At 39.1% G+C, this 22,691-nt stretch overlaps 1 protein-coding gene across 1 annotated transcript in view; it reads left to right on the forward strand.

Annotated features, from left to right (window-relative positions):
- vwdel (von Willebrand factor D and EGF domains-like) overlaps positions 1-22,691 on the forward strand; it is a 105,753-nt gene that overhangs the window by 34,799 nt on the left and 48,263 nt on the right. The window contains 10 exon segments of the mRNA XM_042346975.1: positions 4,616-4,800; positions 6,933-7,164; positions 10,553-10,621; positions 11,614-11,805; positions 11,808-11,845; positions 14,276-14,365; positions 16,385-16,529; positions 18,440-18,654; positions 19,263-19,336; positions 22,058-22,331. Coding sequence (XP_042202909.1) covers positions 4,616-4,800; positions 6,933-7,164; positions 10,553-10,621; positions 11,614-11,805; positions 11,808-11,845; positions 14,276-14,365; positions 16,385-16,529; positions 18,440-18,654; positions 19,263-19,336; positions 22,058-22,331 — 1,514 coding nt within the window.

The following is a 22,691-nucleotide window of genomic DNA, read 5'->3' on the forward strand; positions in this document are numbered from 1 at the left end:
TCTTTGAAGTTTGGACTTGGAAATGGTTTATTTCTATTGGAGTCAAGAGTCTAATTTCCTGTTACTTGAGGTACCAAGTCACAATAACCGCAATTGAAATGAATTTGCTTGAAACCAAAATATCACCGCCAATGAGGTTTCAGGTACTGGGAGCAGTGGCTGGCAATCGAAAGAGTTTTATTGCAGGCAACTAAGCGTAAATCAGTGCTCTTCCATTACAGATGGACCATATCAGCAAGAATGCAATCATTGGCAAATCTCTCAGGTAAAACTGGCACTAGCTTCGCATTCTGATAATAGTGGAGCATCAACATGTAACTTCTGGGCTCTCACCCGTTGATATAGTGGAATGTAAAGCGTGATAGTTCCAGTGGGATCCGGGAGGTGTGTCCATTTGTAAATCAAATTATTAAGGAATCCCATCTGAACTCACTGCATTTTTGACCCCATTGTGTGCCTTTTCATGAATAATTCTTCAGTCAAATGCCTGGAAACCCGGAAACACACCTCGAAAAGGTATCTCACGTAATAATAAGCATCCTTTGAAACAGAGCTTCATCATATTGCCAAAACGTCTCAAAGCACATAACAGGATTTAGTGTAAAGTGTAGTGACTGTGCATTTGTAAGTGAACATGTTACATACATTACCTCACTGCATTGTTACCCACTTGTGTTTGAAAGGGTCCCTTTATACAGTGCTCTTCCATTACAATGGTCTTTCTGTCCTTTGCTCACCCTTGATTCGCACAAAATAGGACTTGTTTTTCAGGTAGATGACAATTTCCTAAATAAAAAAAAGGTTTCCAGTTTCTATTTCATAATGTTACCAGTGTTTGCTTATGGACTTTGTAGACTTTACTTACTTTAATATTAGGTGCTCTCGATTCACATTGAATATTAAAAACCCTTGTGTCAGATCCCATGAGCTGACCCATAATTCACATAGATTACTTTTGAACTTGTTCCATTTTCAACCAATTTATCTGAGATTGTGTACTGGGGTGCTGTAATATGAATTGGCCATCAAAGAGAACATTCTGCTTGTTTTTAAATGTGCTTACAAATGAATCTATATAATATTCCCATTACCATAATTTAAACACTTAAAGTGATACGTGTACTTTTTAGTGTTTCAAAGCTTTACCGTTTGAGCCGTAAATAAAAATGAAACTTAAAACAGCCTGTGGTTAATATATTATAAAAAAACTATCAAATTCTGGGAGAGCCAAATTGAATCATTTGTATTGGTTTCACCACACTAGCTGAAAGACCCACAAGAGAAATTATGTAGGTTTGAGAGCCAGCTGAAACAAGGTTACACGTGCTGTTCATGCTTGTGTTAAAACAGCTCTTCAAGAAATTGTGGTGAAGAAATGGGAAAGCAAAGGTCAACAGGAATTGCAACTAACATATTGAAAATGCAATATGTTGAATCACAATTATTCAACCAATTTATTCAGTGAGCAGTGGAGAAAGTACCAGATTTATTTCTTGATCTGTACTGAGTTAACTGTTCTCAGCCAAAGCCACGTTTAGGATGTTGCAATTGGCCTCACAATCCCAGGTTAGCAAGAGAAAATCAGATGTGGTTCTGACTCTCAGTGACCTCTACTGGAGACTCAAGATGTTTGTACTAAGACTCACTGCCAAGGTGAAGAATGGTCACTCAGGCTAAATCCCAAAGGATGTCCATGAAACTGTACCTCAGTAACAAGAAAGATACTCAAATGTCCTTAGGAGAGAAGGGGAGTTTCATTTTGTGATCTGTTCACTGTATTGCTATATATAGCAAAAATCAATTTAATAAAGTTTCCCATTAGAAGATGTGGAAGCATTTGTGGTTCCCTATTCCAGAATGGATCATCTTAAAGATCCTCACATTTACTTACAAGTCACTTCATACCCTGGAACCTCCTAGTTCTTTGGCTTGCTTACACCCCATTCCATTACCCGCCCCCTTCGCTGAGCTGGCTCTGGCCTTCCACATGTCTCTTGTACCCTCTGCTCCACAATCAGTGGCCGTGCTTTCAGCCACTGCCCAACAACTCTGTAACTCTGCCTCAATCCCTCCACCTTGCCCCCCTCCTTTCCTGCCTTTGGATCGCATCCGAAGATCTTCATCTTTGAGCATGCATCCCCTCCCCTCTCTCCCAGTTCGATGTCAAGCTCCGCCACTATTAAGCACTCGGATATGCTATTTGTGTGAAGGGCATGTATAAATGCAAGTTGTTGTTGTTGGTAATATTTATTTCCTTAGACAAGCTTCCTGGTAACATTATATTTCATTAAAATATTATCATCATCATTACACAGTGATAACTAAATCAGTCACATTTATAGAATATGTCGTAATGTTTGTGACGATTGCAATACTTTGGCTTTTGATTTGGGATTCTTTGAAACAACCTTGAAATGATATTTGAAAAATTGTATTGATTTCTAGACGAATCACATAGAGTAACAAACTGAAGAGCAGTCGAGAGATGATTTTATTCGTTTCTTGGTCTCTGTGAGTTTTGTTTTGCATTATCAAAGGCTATTTTTTATACAGAATTCATTAAAAATGCAGCCTACTTTGAATAGTTTCATGTTATGCAATATTAAATAAATCAATAGGGCTCTGAAAAGCTAGTCAGCTTTATTTTATAATGTTTCCATCAATTTTCTTAACAAATGAACAGAAAATTAGGTGATGCTGACATTATCTGAAACTCCCCAAATTGCTGATCAGCAAAAAGACTAGCACTTGTTTAACCCCGCACTTCTATTTTGTTTCCATTCCTTCTGAATTTTACTTGGATACCTTCGTTTTGCAATGAACAAAATGATCTGTATCTAAATCTTGATTTTGACTAGAAAGCAAATAAGTTAGGGGAAACAAATACAATTTCAAATGAAAATGGAATTATATTATCTATGAGCTGTTGAACTAATGTAGTCAATGTTTTTGGAAAAAGAAACATTGGGCTAATATTTTTGGTATTCCTGAACTTAATTGTGTTCCTTAATTTTCCCCCAATGTGTTTTAAATGATGCTCACCATAGCCATTTCAGCTATTCTGCCCCACTCTGGTTCCCTCACCTTTTTCCAAGGTCCTTCTCAAGAAGTACCTCAGCACTTTTAATCATTTTCCCACCACCCCCGCTTGGTTCACAACCCCAGGCTGGGTGCCGAAAAAAATAAATGTAAAAAAAATATAAACTTATAATGTAACCTAGTTATCTGTGGGATAAACGAAAAACTTGTAAGTTGATCCTTCAAAAGCATTGCAAATAGGGGGACTGAGCAGCGCAGCAACTCAGATTAATGTCCTTTCACTTCTGACATCTAATCCAACTAAAACATCATTTCTCTGATGGCTGCAAGAGTTCTCGATGAAATGAGTTTGACCAGTCTCTCATCAGTTCCCATTCAGAAGAGGGATACAGCGCAAAGCTGCCCATTATTTTTTTACTGAGAACCTAGTTAAAGGATCATGGCCCAGAGTGCACCAACGGAAAAATGTGCAAGTGCATGTGAAGATGGGAACAATAACATCGAATGATGTGAAATAAAATGAGTAACTCAAGCTCAGATAGACTCAGAACCCTCTTTTTTATTATTGAAGCACTGCCATTGCTCAGATTCTTTTTTTCCTTCTTGAGAAGTTAGATGAAAGGCCAAGGCTCACATTATGGTAACCCGCTGAGCTTGAAAAGAACAACAGGAAGACAAGGCAAGAGGTTGCACAAAGTTTGAGTTTTAAAACCTTATAAATTATCTGAAGAAGGCAAATCTGATGCGGATGAGGAGTTTCAGTCTTGAGTCTGCACCTGCTCTCTGGAACTCCATTCACAGGTCCCTCTGACTTGCTCCCTCCCTCATCTCTTTTAAGGGATAGTTCAAAACATACTTCTATGACTGCACTTTTGGTCATCTTTCCACTCCTCATTCCCCTCAGCTCCAGCCAGAATTGTTTAGCGCTTTGGAACGTCCTCCTGACATGAATAATAATAATAATAATAATAATCCTTGCATTTGATATAGCGCTTTTCACGTCAGGAGAACGTCCCAAAGCGCTTCACATAACACACTGTAAAGTGAATTGACTGTATATTTGTGGGCGAACGCGGCAGCCAATTGCGCACAGCAATGTCCCACAAACAGTCGTAGATTGAAAATGAGCAATTTATTATTGTTTAGTTTTTTTGGAGGGATTATTATTAGGCTCTGTGTGGAGTAAGGAAACTTGCCCAAGGTTTCGCCCTGCCTGGAATTGAACTCAGGTCTCTCGCTTGCAAAGCGAGCGCTCTAACAACTGAGCTACAGGACTCCATGAAAGGCATTATATAAGTGTAAACTGTATTGTGTTGAACTGAGTTAGTTTGAGAAACAGTGCAAAGAAATTTGATTAAAATTCAGTCATTGTGGAGGGGGGAAGAAGAGGAAGGACGTGAAAAGCAACATATTGTGGAAACTGAGAATAGCAAGAACATTTAAAGGAGCAATCATGAGAGTTGTATCCATAAAATAGAGACATGCAAACCTTTGCAATGGGTAGAGAAAGAGAATAAAGCAAACACTGCTAATTGTAATGGTCAATGTCTTAACCACTGCTTCTGTTGTCTGACAGCTCCTGAATGTTATCCTGGTGGCCACCAGATCCTTCAGAACCCGTACAGAAGTGTGGACTTTGACTCCCTCCGACTGCAACAGTCTGCAATTCAAGAGCTAATCTGTGACCACTCATTAATCCCAGGATGGTATCGCTTTCAGATCTTTGATAAACCTGCCGAAATGCCAACAGTGTGTGTGGAGGTATATATTATAAAACATCTTGCCAATATATAGTGCTATATCACTTTGTTGAGTCTCAGAGCTTGTTACAACATTTTACAGTAAAGTGTAATGACTGTGTATTTGTACGCAAATGCGCCATCCAATTTGCCCCCAGCAACGTCTCACAAATAGCCAATGAAGTGAAGGATTAATTTTTGGGGGAAATCGTTGGTCAAGACACTGAGAATAACTCCCTTCTCCATGAAGGGAGTTTCTTCCAAAATGGGCAAACTGAGACACTTCTGTCAAAAGAGATTTGAAAATGTTTGTTCATAAGGGCAGTGCAGAAAGTTCGTTTTCATCTTGGTAACTGGGGCCAGCTACACTTAGTCTAAGCCAATAAGACCTTTTTGCGTTACCGATCTAAGTGAGTGGAATTGTGGAAAATTCAATTTAGTTGGAAGATTTTTTCCAGTGTTAATAATAACAATAATATTCTTTGCCATTGCTGCAGTACCTTTCACATATGTTAGGATGTCTGCAAGCACTTCACAGGATTTACTGAGAAGTTGAGTGACTGTGTATTTGAACACAGCAGCCCAATAATACACAGAAAGGTCTCATAAACAGCCACAAAGTGAATGACCAATTTTATTTGGGGATTGTTGGCCAGGACACCGAGAGAAACTCCCTTCTCTTTTTGATCAGTGCCATGCGATCTTTAACGTCCACCTGAGCAGGCAGATGGAAGTTTAAAGTTTCACCCGAACGACTGCACCTCCAGCAATATATTGCTCCACCGGATTTGTACTGGAGTGTCAAGTCTGGGGTACATGACTCAGAGGCAAGGGAACTACCAATTGAACCTGGCTGACATATAAGTTTGTACAAGCCTTCCAATTTAAGACTGAATTTAAGAATTTTCCACAATTTTGCAAGACCTTAAATTTTAAGACAAAATGTCCTTACCTACCTTCAGCTGAGGTTAAAGATTTGAGTGTTTAAGTGTTAGACTTGCTCATTGTAACTAAACATATGCAATATAAGACATTTCCCAGCCTCATTAGCTTCATGCATCTATTTAATTAATTCGACATTTGAGTCTGTTTAATCTGCTCAGCAGGCTCCTTGACTATCCAGTATGCTTCCTCTCCCTGACTGCCTGCTCCATGTGCCCAGCCCCCCTCCCCCACCCCACTCAGGTCCTAATCCCTGACTGTTCAGCGCCTTGGGACGTCACCCCGACGTGAAAGCAGCTTTACAAATGTAATTTTGTATTGTATTCACTTCATAGATGTTTGTACCTGGACATTGGTGTCTGGATATTAGCTGCCACATTGGCCTATAAACAGAGTTGCTGCACTTGACAGTTACTGTTGTATTGTATTTTCACTCCTTGCAAGATCATAATTAAAAGCTGGGTTGGGCACCCAGCAAAAGAAAATTTATTTTAAGAAAGAGCAAAACCAGCTCATCAACAATGTGGAAGTCAGGGAGAGGAAGCATACTGGATAGTTAAGGAGCAATTCTAGATTGGTGACATTTCACAGTGCATTCAATAATGATGAATATCATACGGAACATATCATAAAACATTGACATTTTCACCTCTATTTGTAAAACTATTTAAAGTTTTAAACTATATAAAACTATTTACACATAGTCTGCCTATTTGTCTGTGACTATCTGATTTCAAACGAGCCCACAAGAGATGTGCCAGAGAGCCAGTGCTCTTCAGAAAGCATCCTAAGCAAGTATCAAATGGTATAAAGTATGAAGAACTGTTATCAGCTTACCACAGGACCTGCTGAAGTGACAGTTCTTTCAGTGCAGGAGAATGACAAATTGGGCTTTATATATATATCCCATATGGAGTGCTGGAAAACAAATTTTAAACGGCAGGATATTTGGTGAGAAATAGAAATAGATCCCCTGTTGATTGAGCAAGGAAAGTGACTGCACTTATCAGTGACAGATGCTACAGGTGAAGCCTGAGAGACAAATGAAATAATTATTCATGTTTTAACAGCAGGATGGAGATGACTCCTAACTGCATGAAACCCAAAATATTCCAGATGCAGGAATTTTTTGAAGTAGTTATGACCATTAGCGTGATAGGAAAGTGTTTGGCAGACCACCGAATGTTAAACAAACTTTATATCTTTGTTCAGATGAACCACTGTGGAACTCAAGCCCCTGTCTGGTTGTCTCTCAGAGAGACTGAATCCCTACCCCGACCTGGGGAGGTTAAACACTTGACTGCATGTGCAACGTGGCAGTTTTTCTTCAGCACAACCAAGGACTGTTGTCTTTTCCGAATTCCGGTCAGCGTACGGAACTGTGGCGACTTCTTTCTGTATTTGCTGCAGCCCACCCAAGGATGTATGGGATATTGCGCAGAAGGTATGTTTGTATCAAAAACAGCAGTGATTCCCCAAATGTCTCTTGGTCTTCGCCGTAAAGCCTTTAGATTTAATAATGTGCAGAGTTTGGGTTTTTTTAATTCAGGGTTTTTACGGCTACCTGGGTGTCTGAACACATGGGGAAGCTCATCAGAATGCTTTAAAAGTATCCAAACAAGACTGACAGTTTCACACATGTAAGTGATCCACACATGGAAATCTCTCCCTGCAAATGGAATGTGCACTCTCCCTGGGGGACCACCTTGCTTACCTAATTCTAGAAAGTATTAGGTGCTAGTTGGCGAGTGCACTGGAGTGTCTGTTGGGGGTACTCAGGAATTTTAATTAGCTAAAATTACAGAGTTTGCCATTGCAAGCATTGCCTGGCAAGCTTCCAGCTGCTTGTCCAGCTGGGAACACTCTACCCATTAGAGCTTTGGTTTTAACCCTGAAGCAGGTTTACCACAAATTTTTGAAAATCAACTTACCAATTAACACTGAATATAAACATCCAAAATTCTGCATGATCTTGCAATCGAAACAATGGTCTTAAAGTTAAGGGTTACAAAATATTAGACCTTGCACCCTGTTTAAGTGAATTACTGGACTTCTGCACTAGCATATTCGTTACTTTCTTCAGTTTGGGCAGACGTTACTCAAGGTATTTTGACTGAGTTTGCAATTGCTGGTTTCAGGATCAAGTCTCTGGAACTTTGAATCAATTGATTTTTAATGTTGCTGCAGAACCAAGTGGATAACCAAGGTACATATGCATCAAATTAAAAAATCGATGCAATGTACAGCTGAAAGTATAAATTTGGTTGCCCACATTGTTGCCCACAATGGGTTTGATAGAAACATTGTAAACTCTGCCTGAAATTTTATTTATGCAGTAAAACTCACATAAGTCGTATCAGTTGGGACCAAAACATTTAATATGACTTTCATGAGGTCCGAGTTGCAAACAAACTGTTGAAGTCGTAGAAAATCCAATTTAATCAATAATTTACACTGAGCATGGGTTATTTAATGTAGCCAATAAGTGTGCATGCGGAGTTTGTCACTGCAGCTGGTAAGTGGACATGAGATGTTGGGTTAAGACTACATTTCCCGCAATTCAGTCATCTTCACCCATCGTCGCATGCATACTTACTGCAAGCGTTGGAATCACATTGAGTCACGGGAAATTAAGTTCTTCTGCGCAGGCGGTGAGAAATTCAGAACAGCGGGGCATAACCTTAAAATTAGAGCTAAGCCATTTAGGAGTGAAATCAGGAGGCAGTTTTTCAACAACAATAACAACAATAGATTACATTTGTAAAGAACCTTCTACGTTAGGAGTCCCCGCAAGGTGCTGGGACCTGACGTGAAAGGCTCTATCCTTTTCACCCAAAGATAGGGGAAATCTGGAACTGTCTCCCCCAACAGTCTGTGAATGCTGGATCCATTCAAATTTTCAAGACTGAGGTAGATAGATATTTGTTAGGTCAGGAGATTAAGGGATACAGGGCAAGGGCGGGTAATCGGAGTTGAGGTACAAATCAGTCATGATCTTATATATACGATTTATAAAGATAAGACTTATGTAAGTTTTACTGTAGTAATAATAATCATTACATTTACTTTTCATATCAGAAGGATGTTTCAAAACCTCTGAAGAGATTTACTGAAACTTATAGTGACTGTAAGCAAACATGCCAGCCAATTTTAAGCACAATAATACTCCAAACAGCCAATGAAGTCAATGAACAATTTTATCTGGGAGATTGTTGACCATGATACCAGGATAAATTCACTTTTCAAATTAACTTCCACCTGAAAAGGCAAATGGGGACTCGGTTTAACATCTCATCCAAAAGATGCCACTTCTGACACTGCAGAGCTTCCCATCATTGAGTGTCAGCCTTTTCTGAGTTCAAAGTCATGACATGAGGCTTGAACCATCAACCTTCTGACTCAGAGGCAAGAGGGCTACCAGTTGAGCCAGACTGACACGACACCTGAGAACAGAATTTTGAGGACTGTGAAAAACTGACTTCCAAATAAAATGAAATTTAAAGAACTTCCAAAATTCTGTATATTTTTAAATTTTAAGAGTGATGTTGTAAACACAGGGTATTTCAGACCTCTGATTCCTAAATGCTCTGAGACACTACTCTGCGTGGAGGGCACTATATAAGTACAAGTTGTTGTTGTTCTCAGTCATTAGACTTCTCAATTGTGCATGGCTTGGAATCCACTTCCATTTTTTCCTTTTTTCGACTTCTTTTCTATTGCACATAAATAAACACATAACAAACAAGTGGTTTTCCTGGTAAAATAATCCTTGCATTTGGTAAGATTTGTGGTGTCACTTGGTCTTAAAGTACACCTTTTGGAGGAGCAAAATATAAAGGCATTTTGTTCCTGAGTGCTCTTGAGCACTGTGTTTTAGAGTTTTGAACACTGATAAAAATTTGTGGCAAATTCAATTTAATACCAATAACAATGGATGAAAGTTTGCATTAGGTGTCAGTAATTATGATTGGAATGCAATGTAAGAAGAGCAATCCAGCTATTCCTAGAGTAGAGCATAGTCAGGTTTATCATTGTAATGTATTCCTGTCAACCAAGGTTGTAAAGTACTTTTTACAGTGCATAGGTTCTCTAAATAGGATATAAAGATAAAAGCAGCCCGGAAATTAGGGAGCAAAAAATCTGCGTCTGAATACTCTTAAGTTAAATCATTTGCTCATTTCTCAAAACAAAATGTTTAGGCATTAAATGGGACACGTGAATAAAATTATTATTGCAACTGAGTGACTTTGACACAAAAGCCCATTGATAATAGCTGAAAGCAGTCCCCAGTTCAAACCCTCAGAATTAAAAAAAGGCCTTAAATTAATAGATAAGCATTTTATAGCAAAATACGCTCTAACAAGAAAGGAAGGAGGATTAGCCCTCAATGTATCCTTGCAAGAGAGAAAATGACCTGCTACAGGATCGTATTATTTACATGTGTCTCAGACCCAGCTTAGTCAGGCAGATATAAATAAAACTTTCTATCACAAGCCCAATCTGTTCAAAAGTAATATTGGACCCGCTGTTCAGTAGCATGATTTTAAGCTATTAATCAAACTGGCATTAGGTATCTCGAGGATAGATTGACCACTCTCAGCTCTGAAAGACAAGCAGAGAAGCTATAAATTCCTCGCCAGGCTACCTCCAATCCTGCAGATGATGAAAGAGCTGACTGGCATTAGGCTGAAGAGTTGATTTGGTTCAGAGGACTTATGATGCATTTCCTAAAGCAGGATGTGAAAGCATATAGAACAGCAACAACATTGACTGACTGCTATTTTCACCATTACGTTAGCCACAATAATAATTTATTGTTAAATCTCTCCTAGTTTTGCCTAAAACAAAAAAGGAAAAGAATTGTGGCCCAGAGGAAATGGAAATTGGGGACATGTGCAGAGGTAAGCACCTATTTGTTATCACGACAATAATCTTTGTTTTATGGGCTACTTCAGCATTTAGGGTCACAGCCTGGAGCCGATCACACAGCTGGTGCTGGTTTAGTGCTGAGTGATCACCTTAGAGTCAGCATTGCTTTCAGGGATCAAAAGAAGAAATAAAACCATATCAATCAAATTAACTGGTAGCTGAGCGAGCAGTGGAAATGTTGCCTTCCTGACTGTAAGATACATTTACCCACTTTGTCTTACCAATGCAACACTCTTGATGTGTTTTTTTACCAGTGTTTTACACTCAGTGCATTTCAGCCTATGAAATGTGTACAATATATAAATAGATTTATCCTTCAGTCTGGATCTGGATTTTGAAAATCTCTTGAATTGATCAATTGTTAAGCTTCATAGGAACATCGAAAATAGGAGCAAGAAGAGGCCATTAGCCCATTGAGCCTGCTCCACAAATTTATTCGGCTAAATTTTAGCAGATCTTTTAATCCCAAAGTCTCACCATTCCAACATACCCCTTAATACCATGACTACCCAATACACAGGGTGTTCACAAAGACCTGCCACCCCATTTCTTGCTACAATGCACTGACCAACAGCTGAAACATGTGGAAGAATGATGATACTTGTATATAGAAGAACTTAATTGTATTCAGTATAAGTTCTAAATGTATATAGACGTCCAGAGGATTGATGTCACCTCCATCATTTTCATGGCAAAAAATGATCCATGTCCAATGCAACATTTTCTGTAACATGGATGGAGTTGGCAAGGAAGTTACTGCTATTAGACATTGTTACATGACTCATCTGCAACAGAAAATTAAAATTCATTGTAAGAAAAACATGGGGTGGAGGAGGGGGGCAAAAGGACTTTGTGACCCTGTCAGTGTCCTTCAGATTCTGCATCTGATAATATATTTTGCTCAGGGCAGTGTATCCATCATTACATTGTCTGATGCTAATGACACATGTTTGTTTTCTGGCAGCTAAGCAACCACCACCACCAGCTGGTCTGGAGGTTGTGGCTGAATTGGATAATGGAAGCATTTACCTGAAGTGTTCCCTCGAGAGCCCAGTGGCCAATAGCTCAGTTGGCTTTACTATCACTTGGTCTCGTCTCTCACCTGATGGAAGCAAAGAGGAGCTGCGGCAAGAAACCACCGTGCAGACGTTTTCATTCTAGAACTGGACGGAATAAATCTCCAACTTGGGGATAGGGTATGTTGTGAGATATTATAATAAGGACTTGAATGGCTTCAGAACAATGAATAACGGATAGCGTGTTGAAGCACTTTGTTTTTTATAGCTTACTTGTCAAATATGGTGTTTCTTTTATTCTACTCTAATGGGATTTTCTATAATATAAAGTCACAGCAAAACAATGTTTAGGGATCAGATTCATTGTTTTTTATTCAATTAAATGAGTATTTCATCTTGAACTATAAATGCAATTCAGAGTTGCAAATCCAGCCAAGTTGGTGCTAACTTTTTTGAGGCAGTTGAAATGGTTAACTGCATGCTGAGATGAACTGATGTGTGAGACTGGATGTCTTCTCTGATGAGTTATGTGTGCAAATTCAATCCTGAGAAAGTTCTGATAATTTACACCTGATGTGGGCTCTGTGAAGCATTTTTGTGGTTGATGGAAATGAAGTCAAAACAGATAACAGTCAGCATGGTGAGAAAAAGGTTCATGTGACATGGCATATCAATGGATCAGTTCAGTTTCAATTTAAAATTAAATTAATATTTTTATAGTAACTTAATTTTAAATGCTGGGTTAATGATATATAAACAGAATACCTTACGCTTGTTGCATTTAGCTATTACGTTAGCCCATATAAATAGTGTCTCACGACTCCTTATTCATATATTCTTGATTTCCCTTTCGCCACTAAGGATGAGAAGTGAAATGAGTTCCTCACAATTTGAGTGTCTTTTTAAGAGCATATAATGCTCTATTATACCTAAATAGCAGGATATATCGTGTGCAGAATATGAAAATGTTAATGGCCAGGACACTCCTCCCAATCTTCATTTTTTTCACTGTGCCTTGGTCTCAGCCACCCTTTCTGGTTACCTGTTCTAGTTATTAATTACCTCTGGGTAAGATGATTCAAATGTTCAAGCCTAACAGTCTCCACCCCAAACCCCTACTTTAACCAAACGATTAAACCACTATTGTTCCTTATACCTGAAATATAAATGTAAATAAGAATTCAGGAAGAAAATATTCCATAAAACCTTGAGTACTGTATCTAATTTTGAGAACTACAGTATAACAATAACAACTTGCGTTTATATAGCACCCTTCACGCAGAGCATTGATTCAGAGCACTTAAAAGTGGTGGAGCCCTATGCCGAGTCATTGTTAGGGAGGAGGTGACCGTAAGGACGATCGAAGAGGAAAGTCTTCAGTCATGATCTAAAAGAGGGGAAGAAGGGGGCCAGGTGAAGGGAGTGGGGGAGAGCTCCAAATGTACAGGACATCATAGCCACCAAAAGGGTGTAGTGAAGCTTCACTAGGACAACATCAGGAATAACTCGTTATAGTTACGTGGAGAATTTAATTTTTTTCACTGGAGCAGAGAACGATGAAGGAAATTTTATATACTGATATTATTGTCTGATAAAATAGATAAAGAAAGATAATTTACATTGAGTTAGTAACCAGAAGGCATAAATTGAGGATTGCCACAAGAAAAAAGGCAAGGTTAGAAGATTATTTTAACACAAAAGCTTGCATTTACATGGGGTAATGTCTCGGAGAACTTATTATACCTATAGTGTGTCCAATTTTTTTAAAATTAATTATCTCCTCGCTGGCCTATGCCTTCCTGGTCTGGCCTCCATTTTCCTGGGGGCTGGTTCCACAGGCTTGTTGTCCTCCAGTTCCCCTCCCAATTGGCTGTTGTTCATGCCTTAGCTGTGAGTATTGGCAGGACATTTGACTGTAGACACCGGCCCAACTAAGCCTGAGCACAACCAAACTGTCTGCCACACATGCTCAACCACTAGAGGGCACTGTAAAGGGACCAGGAACAGGATCTCTGAATGGCTTTGCCCTCCGTAACCCTGGGAAGGCCAGGACCAATTTGTCCTCCCCGTGCAGGCCTAACTGAGACTAGCAATTTTGTCACGGACTAGTGTTTGATCCAATGACTTGCCAGTCCATAAGCTGCAGTCCTTTCTACCACATGATTGGAACTGCCAGGAGAATTTACTCAGTGCCATGGGTCAAAGGAATGTGAAATGCCTCAACTCAAATGTCTATTGAAGCAGTGTCCATCAAGAGCATTTAAATGCAAATTGGACCAATATTTTCAGCAAAATAATAAAGGGTTTGGGAAAAGAGCAGGAGAATGGGAATTGAGGAATGCGGAATGACACCAGCAGAGACATGGTGCAGAGAATGGTATTGTTGTGTGTCGTAAACGTCTGAGATTTAAAACCCACCCTCACCACATAAAATCTTTATTAGGTTATCAATGGGTGTGTTTATATAGTGCTGAGGTCAAGGCAGGATCGTTTTACGTCTGCTTTTTAATGCTAGATCATTCAACCTTCGGACTGATAGGTTTCTACAATAGTTTATATCCCTTTGTGTCTGGATCATAACTCATTTGTTCCTTTGTTTTCTATTTGTAGGTTTACTGCAGAAGTTCAACTTTCTATTTGGACAGTCCAGATATTCAAGGACCCTCTGCTGAAAGTGAAGAATTCTTTGCTGGGATTAAGGTATAAATTAAGAAAGAAATTTCTCTAAAGCCCAGGCAAACAAACCTGAATTATATCCAGGTTTATCCAATAAAATCCTGTCCCACAACATTATTAGTTCCAGCTCGACTCATCCAAAGGTGCATTTTAAGTGATTTAACAGAGCAAATAATGTGCAGCTCCTGACAATGTAAGAATGTCACTCAATATGAAAACAGGCAAAACAAAGGCAAAAATAACTCGTGGGTTAAGTACTGCAGGTGACAGGGTTCTCGGAATTAAACAAAGGCATTGAAAGAGAGGTTTTTCTATATGCGTTTTTAAAAAAAATCATTTCAAATTGCAAGTGGTTTAAATTTGCTGGTGATTGAAAGCTGGAACTAATTGTTGACTACGACAATACATCTGTGTGGACTGAGGCCTCAAAACGCATGTTTTATTTTGTAGCATTTTAGTGTTTATAATAAACACAAAGTTAGTAGATGGCTATGCTGGGTGTCAGCTTGGCTCGGTTGGGAGCACTCTCACCTCTGAGTCAGGTTGTGGGTTCAAACCCAACATCAGGATTTAAAACTCACTGTCCAAGCTGATTCTAGTGCACTGCTGGGAGAATGCTGAATTGTTGGAGATGCTGTTCTTCAAATGAGGCAATAAGTCAAGGCTTCAGGTGTTTGGTAAACATCCATAGCTATTCCAAAAGGGTTTCTGCTGGTCTCCCAGCCAACAATCCTCCAGATAATTTGGTAATTCGCCTTGCTTGTCAGCCTTCCTAACTCTTCCTTCCACAAGCTGCAGATCATCCAGAACTCTGCAGCTTGTGTCCTTTCATACATCAGGCTCCATGACCCCATCACATCCACTCCTTGCCGGGCTCCATTGGCTCCCCATCCCTCAGAGGATCGAGTTAAAAATTTTCATTCTACCTTCAAGGCCCTCCATGGCCTTGCCCCCTCCTGCCTCTCCAACCCCTTATCAACCTGTCCGCTCCCTCCACTCAGCAGGCTCTGGCCTGCTCCATGTCCCCCACCTGGCCTGCCCCACCATCGGCGGTTGGACCTTCAGCCTCTCTACCCCCACCGTATGGAATGTCATCCCGCATTCCCTTCGCCTCGCTCCTTCCCTTGCTTCCTTCAAGGCATGCCTCAAGACCCTCTTCGATGATGCCTACGGCCACTCTCTTACCCTCTCTGACCTCCACCTCCCTGATTTCCCACCCTCTCCCAGGTCCTAATCCCTGACTGTTCAGCACCTTGGAACGTCCTCCTGACGTGAAAGCCACTTTACAAATGTAATTTTGTATTGTACAGTATTCACTTCATAGATATTTATACCTGGACATTGGTGCCTGGAAATTGGGACACTGCTGTGTGCAATTGGCTGCCGCGTTTCGCCCACAAATATACGGTCAATTGACTTTACAGTCTATTCTGTGAAGCACTTTGAGACGTTGAAAATATTTGAAAAGCGCTATATCAAATGCAAGGATTATTATTATTATAAACAGAGTTGCTGTGTTTGACAGCAATTCTCTGTGAAGAGCTTTTAAACATTTTGACATTGTAATAATAAATAATAATCCTTACAATTGATATAATGCTTTTCACATTAGGGAGACATCTCAAAGCGCTTCACATGATGTACAAAAAATGTAGTTACAATTTTGTAGGCAAGCCTGGCAGCCAATTTGTATACAGCCGTGTCAGTATTGTAGGCACAATAAAAAAAACAAGGATTATTAGCAGTAGATGTATGACAAATTGACAGATTAAAAGATAAAATAATTAACACGCAATTCTTTGTTCAGTGACTTCCAGCAATTAGTAATACAGTAGAAGCCAATATAGGGAAACATTTTCCATATATCTATCCTATTGTTCCTATTGAAAACATTCTTTTTTTAATGAATAATATTGATTTTTTTAAAAATTCATAATCTGCACATGAAGGACAATAAACAGTCAATAATGCAGTGTACTAGGAAGCAGCACTTGCAGATGCAACATCAAGATCAACTGATGTGTGAGTTATTTAATTTGGCAGATTCACCCAGAGGCTTTGACCATAGCAGAGGATGGAAAGGAGCACAGACTGATGGTTGAAAGTACTGTGCCAATCCCTTGCTCCGAGTTCACCCAGAATGAAGATGAATGTAAATTGAGACTCATGGTTAACACAGTCAGTCAAGGTAAACCACTTTGATCAATTTTTCAACACTTTTTTCCATCTGTCTATATATATATAATATATATCTATACATAGATAAAATCACGTTTGTTCTCTTTCCTTGTTGTGGACCATTCCAGTATCGAGCTCTACTTTAAAATAATCTGGTATGCTGTCCTCACTACGCTTTCCCGATAACCAATTTCAACTGTTGATTACCTTCTGTAACAAGAAATACTTCCTGGTGTCTGACCTAAAATAGCCTTTATAACTCTTAACCCATGCTTTCTTGTCCTGTTGCTTCGACATGTCTGAAAATATTATCCTGGGTTTACTATCTCTTTCCTTTTAATAATCAAATGCAATTCATAAAACCCACTCAGTGACATCTCTTTTTCAAGGCTAAAGAACCCATATCACATCAAGGCATTCTTCATAGCTCATTCATCCAACACTGGAGATCAACATTATTGCTTATCCTCTAGTGTTTCTAGGGCCCTTATGTCATGTTGACCTGAGAGCAAGTGTTAGCCCTGTTTGCCTAAAGCATGAAGCTGCATGCTAGAACTACCCATAATATAGAGTAGCAACACTGATTATGTTGGGAAGGTGAACACGTTAGGAGTACGTGGTTACCAACATAGTTTTGAGTGGAAGGGAGGGAGGTGCTGCTTGAAGGAAAGAGGGAAATTCTGAAGGAGAACCTTCAACAGGTCAACTATTATACAACTCTCAGTAGCTGGCTCAAGTATGTCATACAATACAAAATTACATTTGTATGGTGCCTTTCAGGTCGGGAAGATGTCCCAAGATCTGGTTAGTCAAGGATTTGGACCCGCGCAGGGTGGGGGAGTTTGGGTGATATAGGCCAAGGTCTGGGAACAGATCACTTTCCTGCTTTTCCATCTGTGATTGGTATGAAGCCAAGAAAGCCGTGGAAAGGGAGGAGAAAATTACCACCTGACACACAAAAGAAATGTTCATAATTTGGTGCCGATTGGTACTAAAATAACACAGAAATGGTTAATGTGGAAAATAAATTGATCGCAAGGTGATGGGGCTCTTCTGAGAGTTCAGGTTGCTAAGATGTAAAGAAAACATTTACCTTGCAACTGACCTGGGAGCACTTACATAAAGTGGACTGGGAATCAAATATGGAAATGTATCTTCCCTTACACTGATTCTCTCCTGGGTGAGAGCCAAATCGACCGGACTACTTGTGTTGAACAAATATAATTAGCTAGATATTTATAATATAAAACAATGCTGTAGGAGGACATAAACTTGGAAATCGTTCTTCATTGCACAGTTTTATAACATACACCAAATCCAGATAGTCTCAATTTAGCTCAGATTTTGATTTCATTTTGAATTTCCAGTTTGCGAGCTATTTCAACCCACTTTTGATTCGTTTTCTAATTTTTTATTCTATTCACGGATGTTACGCTTGACTGGTGAGTAAACCAGAGGGAAGTAAGCTCCTACCTCAGTCATTCTTGGAGATGTGTACTGAAGCTCTGTCCAGAGCAGTGTAAGATTGGTCCAAAAGTAATAGCACTGTAAAATGCATATGATTTCCATTCTAATTTAGCTGCTCAATCTCCATCAGCAGTTGTAAATGCATTAGCATTCTCTTGTCATGTTGTCTTCTGTTGAACTGGTTTATATGCTGTAGTAGGCATTAAATTGGGAAAATGATTTCATGTCTTGCGACTATCAAGCTTTGATCACTCTGATGTGAACTGATAGATTCGAATGACAGTACTGAGAATCAGGTCCCATTAGTTTTCGTGAAAGCTCCATGAACCTTCACTAACAATTTATGGACTTGTTAGTTTAGCTCAGTTGTACATGCATGTGGATAAACAGAGTGATCTGGTGTATCCCCGTAATGTTTTCAATTTATGATTTAATTTCATCCAGATGTTCCAGGTACACGATATTCGGGATCAGACCTTGTTCTCTCAACCTGTCATGTGGACCTGCTCCAAACACCTTGCAATCGAGGCATATGTTCCCGGTCGACCATTTACTATTCAGCAGTCATGGATTTTGCGCAGGATGGTGACAGAGTGACTGAAATCATGGCGTGGCCCTTTACTAATGAAAATTTCTTGTGGAATAACTATGTCCTGGAACCTGTGCAGGTCGTAAACCGTGTATTTATATTTCAATTTCCATTCAGTTTAGAACTGTAAAATTATATAAAACAGAAGAAGCGCAATTCATTCAGACCCACCTACCCGATTTGAAGTGTATATACTGCATGTTTTGAATACAAAAAGTAAAATAGCAACCCTTGATTTGGTCCAACTAAAAAATTAAAGTGCATATAGCATCTGTTTTGTGTACTAAGAACTATGGTAGAGGTAATGTGCATGTGATATTATCATCCATGATATTATCACAGGCCAAAAATCCATCTATTCATATTCTATATCTCATAACGGACTAATATTTCTCTTTGTTTAAGTGACCAGATTTATTCAAATGTCATTAATTGTGCCGAACAGATATAAATATAAAACAAAGAATTCACTTAAAAAGAACAAGTAAATGAAATTGGCAGCTATTGTTCTAAAATATGTTGGTGCAGTCATCAAAGAGATCTTTGACTGGTACTTTAAGTTTCCAAGTCTTTGCCTGTTACCTTGATCTACATTGATAGTGGAGAATTTTGTTGTACTCATCAATGTGAATGTTTTTCTTCTGACCTTGTTAAAGGTTTTATTGCTATCTTTTGTTTATTTTTTAGATAATAGTAAAGGACGTCCCCATTGCCTATTGTTACTCATTTACTGATCCACACCTGATTACATTTGATGGCAGGTAACTACATACCGTGTTGTCTCTTTTCATCTGATTTGTCTCTGTTATAAAATTAATTACATGACGTCTGTGCTTCCCAGGAGTAATTACTGTTGCACATGTGAGAGGGCTGTCAGGTGACGTGCTGCCAGGCCCTTCCTGATGTCCTTTTCTATCAAGCCCCACAAAAAATTGAGATCGATACATGTTGATTTGCCTTCAGATATAAAGCATTACATCTCAAGACTCTCGATAGCCTAATGATGTGGTCATACACGGTAGCTCATCAGTGTCATTGCAAACTAAGGAGACATCACCTCCCACACTGCTTCATCAGCCACATCACACAGTGCTGAAAAGGAACTGTAGCTTCCAAGCTGCTGGGTGTCCCAGTGTTAGCGTAAACCACAAGGTGGTGCCAATATTGTTCTTTCGGTTTCGACAGCATTGGCTGCTTGTACAATACAATTTACGCCTCCCAAAGTGAAAGGTGCTTTATAAATCTAAATTGATTTGTATTGTGCTCAAAGGTGTTTAATTATTGGTACTAAATCCAAGTCCTCATCCTCTTCAACCTCAATCATTTCCCACAACAGTGGCAGAGACACAAGACAATCAATGCAATCAATGTACAGACAAAGGAATCAGCACTCGCACTTCAAATGGAAAGGCCAGTTCAGGGTAACATATTGTGTGCAAGCAATCTCCAAGTAATGTAAATAAATACGATATTGGACAGATTATAATTTGTTCTGTGCTTTTAATGTTAGTTTCACCAGCTCACAATCAGAAAGGAATCATGATCAATCGGGAACAACTACTTATAGACAATTATTAGCATGGCTAATATAGACAAAAAATGGGAAAAGTTGTTTAAATTCCTAATGAGGTTGCAGACGCCTACTTTGGCACTGCCGCATATTGAAGCATCTATCATGTGACTAGAGCTGCAGGTAATGAAATGCTTGTGATGTGTGTTGCCTAAAACAGATTACTTTTATCCACTAGCAACATTACCAACTTTCAAATAAGAGGATAAATGGTGTGTTATCAGTCTCAGGCTTGCATGTATCATCCAGAGCGTAATTAGGTGCCAACAAGAATCCATCTGCTGCATTTCGAAGACAAGGGGGGGGAATGAGAAAGCTTCCAAAGGTGTCCATCATCATTAATGGATTTTCTGTTGTGATTCACAGGTGGTGGAAAAATATAGCCTTTACCTTGGCTGAGATTGCTACGTTAAAGATTTATATTGCCTCTGGCCAATGTTACTTATTGAATCAAGCGCCAATCAAGTGTTGACACACCACTAACAACCTCAGGCATTACTTGAGTTTTGGGTCCTGGGTATCCTGGAGCAAGAAATGTCCAGCTCAGGATTTCTTCCATATTTATGTGTTTATAGCCCCCCTGACTTCCCTGTATTAATGGTAGGCAACATGAGATATTATGCGCAGAGCATTGAAGCCAGCAGATTACCTGAGATTGCTGAACATTGCTTTAAACACTGCCCTTGTTGTGGTAAGCTCACCAAACGGAAAGGGTGTGTGGGCGGGGGTGCGGTGGGGAGAGTCGGTCAACCACTTCTCAGATAGATTCAGGTATGAGAGCTGGGGGCAATACCTGTCCTGTAAGATATCTGAATTAATAGATAGACCAGCTGCAAGGATGAACTTGATCCTTGTTAATTAAATCATCTTACTTATGGATCAGTGTAACTCAGGTCTGCGTTCCCTATAGCTGTTAAAAGCCTTAACTTGCAGCTTCTGCACCAGTAATGTAGGGTCAAGTGTCTGTACAAGGCCCTGTATGTACATCCAATCCCACAAATACAATTACAAATGCCCATCAGCTTTTTCCATCCTTAGGCTAGATAAACTCTGCAAGTTTCATGCTTAGATCAACATGCCAATGCACCTTGTTGACTACCTCGCAACATTGTAGTATTCCTATTTGCTTCCTTCATTACTTCAACCTAAACACATTTAAGCATAGGTTGGAGTTCACAGGACATTGGTCGTTGCTCAGAAAATAGACATTGCTAAGTAGACCTGCTTGTTTCCTGCATTTCTAATATGCAACAGGACACCTTTGCTAATTAGTTCTGATTCCAATTTGGGATACATAGCAGTGCTCTATACCTGTGTAATTCATATCACGTTTGTGCTATACATTAAAGTAACTACATCTTGACACTCTAATTCATAGTTTTGTAATTCTCTGCAATAGTTTAATTACTAATTGTGCTTTTAATTTCAATTGTGTGAAATTTTGCAGTGATGTTATTAAACCTGACAATCCTAACACACTAAAACACCCATCACTTGATGTTCATTGAAGCATTCATTATTCTGAATGAACTGTGCAAAATACACCACAATGCTATAAAAGCATCTGCCTGTAAAGGTGACCAGGTTCCCATGACACGATTCAAAAAGAGAAGGGAGTTTCTCCTGATGTCCTAGTCAATAATCAGAAAAAANTAGTTATTCACCTCATTGCTGTTGTTGGGCCAAGTTGTGCCCAAAATTGTTGCTGTATTATCTAAAAAACAGTCCCTACATTGACAGTAATAACTGCAGTACTCTTGAGACATTTTGACACGTTGTGGTGCTCTAAAGATGTATGATATTTCACTACGCAATGGGATGGCATTTGATTCAATCTTAAAACATTTGCAATGTTTCCATATAACATGATAGGATTTTTGGATATTACAACATGTTTTGTTCTCAATTCCAGGCGGTATGACAATTACAAGACTGGGACTTTCATGCTATATAAGAGTGTTGCTCGTGACTTTGAAGTGCACGTGCGCCAGTGGGACTGTGGGAGCTCTCATTATCCAGCTTCTTGTAACTGTGGATTCGTGGCTAAAGAAGGAGGAGATGTCATTGCTTTTGACATGTGCAATGGGCAGCTGCATGAAACCAGGCCACACTTATCTGTGAAGAGTCAAGACATAGCGGGTAACAGTGTCAAGATTACTGAATCTTACCAAGGAAAGAAAGTAACAGTAAGTTAATAATATTTTTTTCTTATTCCAATACTGGAATTAAAGGTAAAAAGGGAAATTACAGTCCAGTGATTTAATTGATAGGAAGATTTCTGTTTCAATCAAATTGTGCTGTTAAATTTTGTAAAACAATTCTAGTAAATATTTCTGTCATGTTATTTAAGATCCCAAAATAAATAAAAACACTGTGAATTTAGTTTTTGTAAGATCCAAGCAAAATGAATACTGAATATTGTTTTTGAGATTGTTTGAATATTGTTTGTTATAAGTGATTCTTGGTATAGGTTTGAAGTCTGATAATATACAAATATACAGAGTATCATAAATGGGGCAGGTATGTGAAAAGTCACCAATAATGGT

Source organism: Callorhinchus milii, unplaced genomic scaffold (assembly GCF_018977255.1).
Source record: "Callorhinchus milii isolate IMCB2004 unplaced genomic scaffold, IMCB_Cmil_1.0 Scaffold2, whole genome shotgun sequence".
NCBI classification, from domain to species: Eukaryota; Metazoa; Chordata; class Chondrichthyes; order Chimaeriformes; family Callorhinchidae; genus Callorhinchus; species Callorhinchus milii.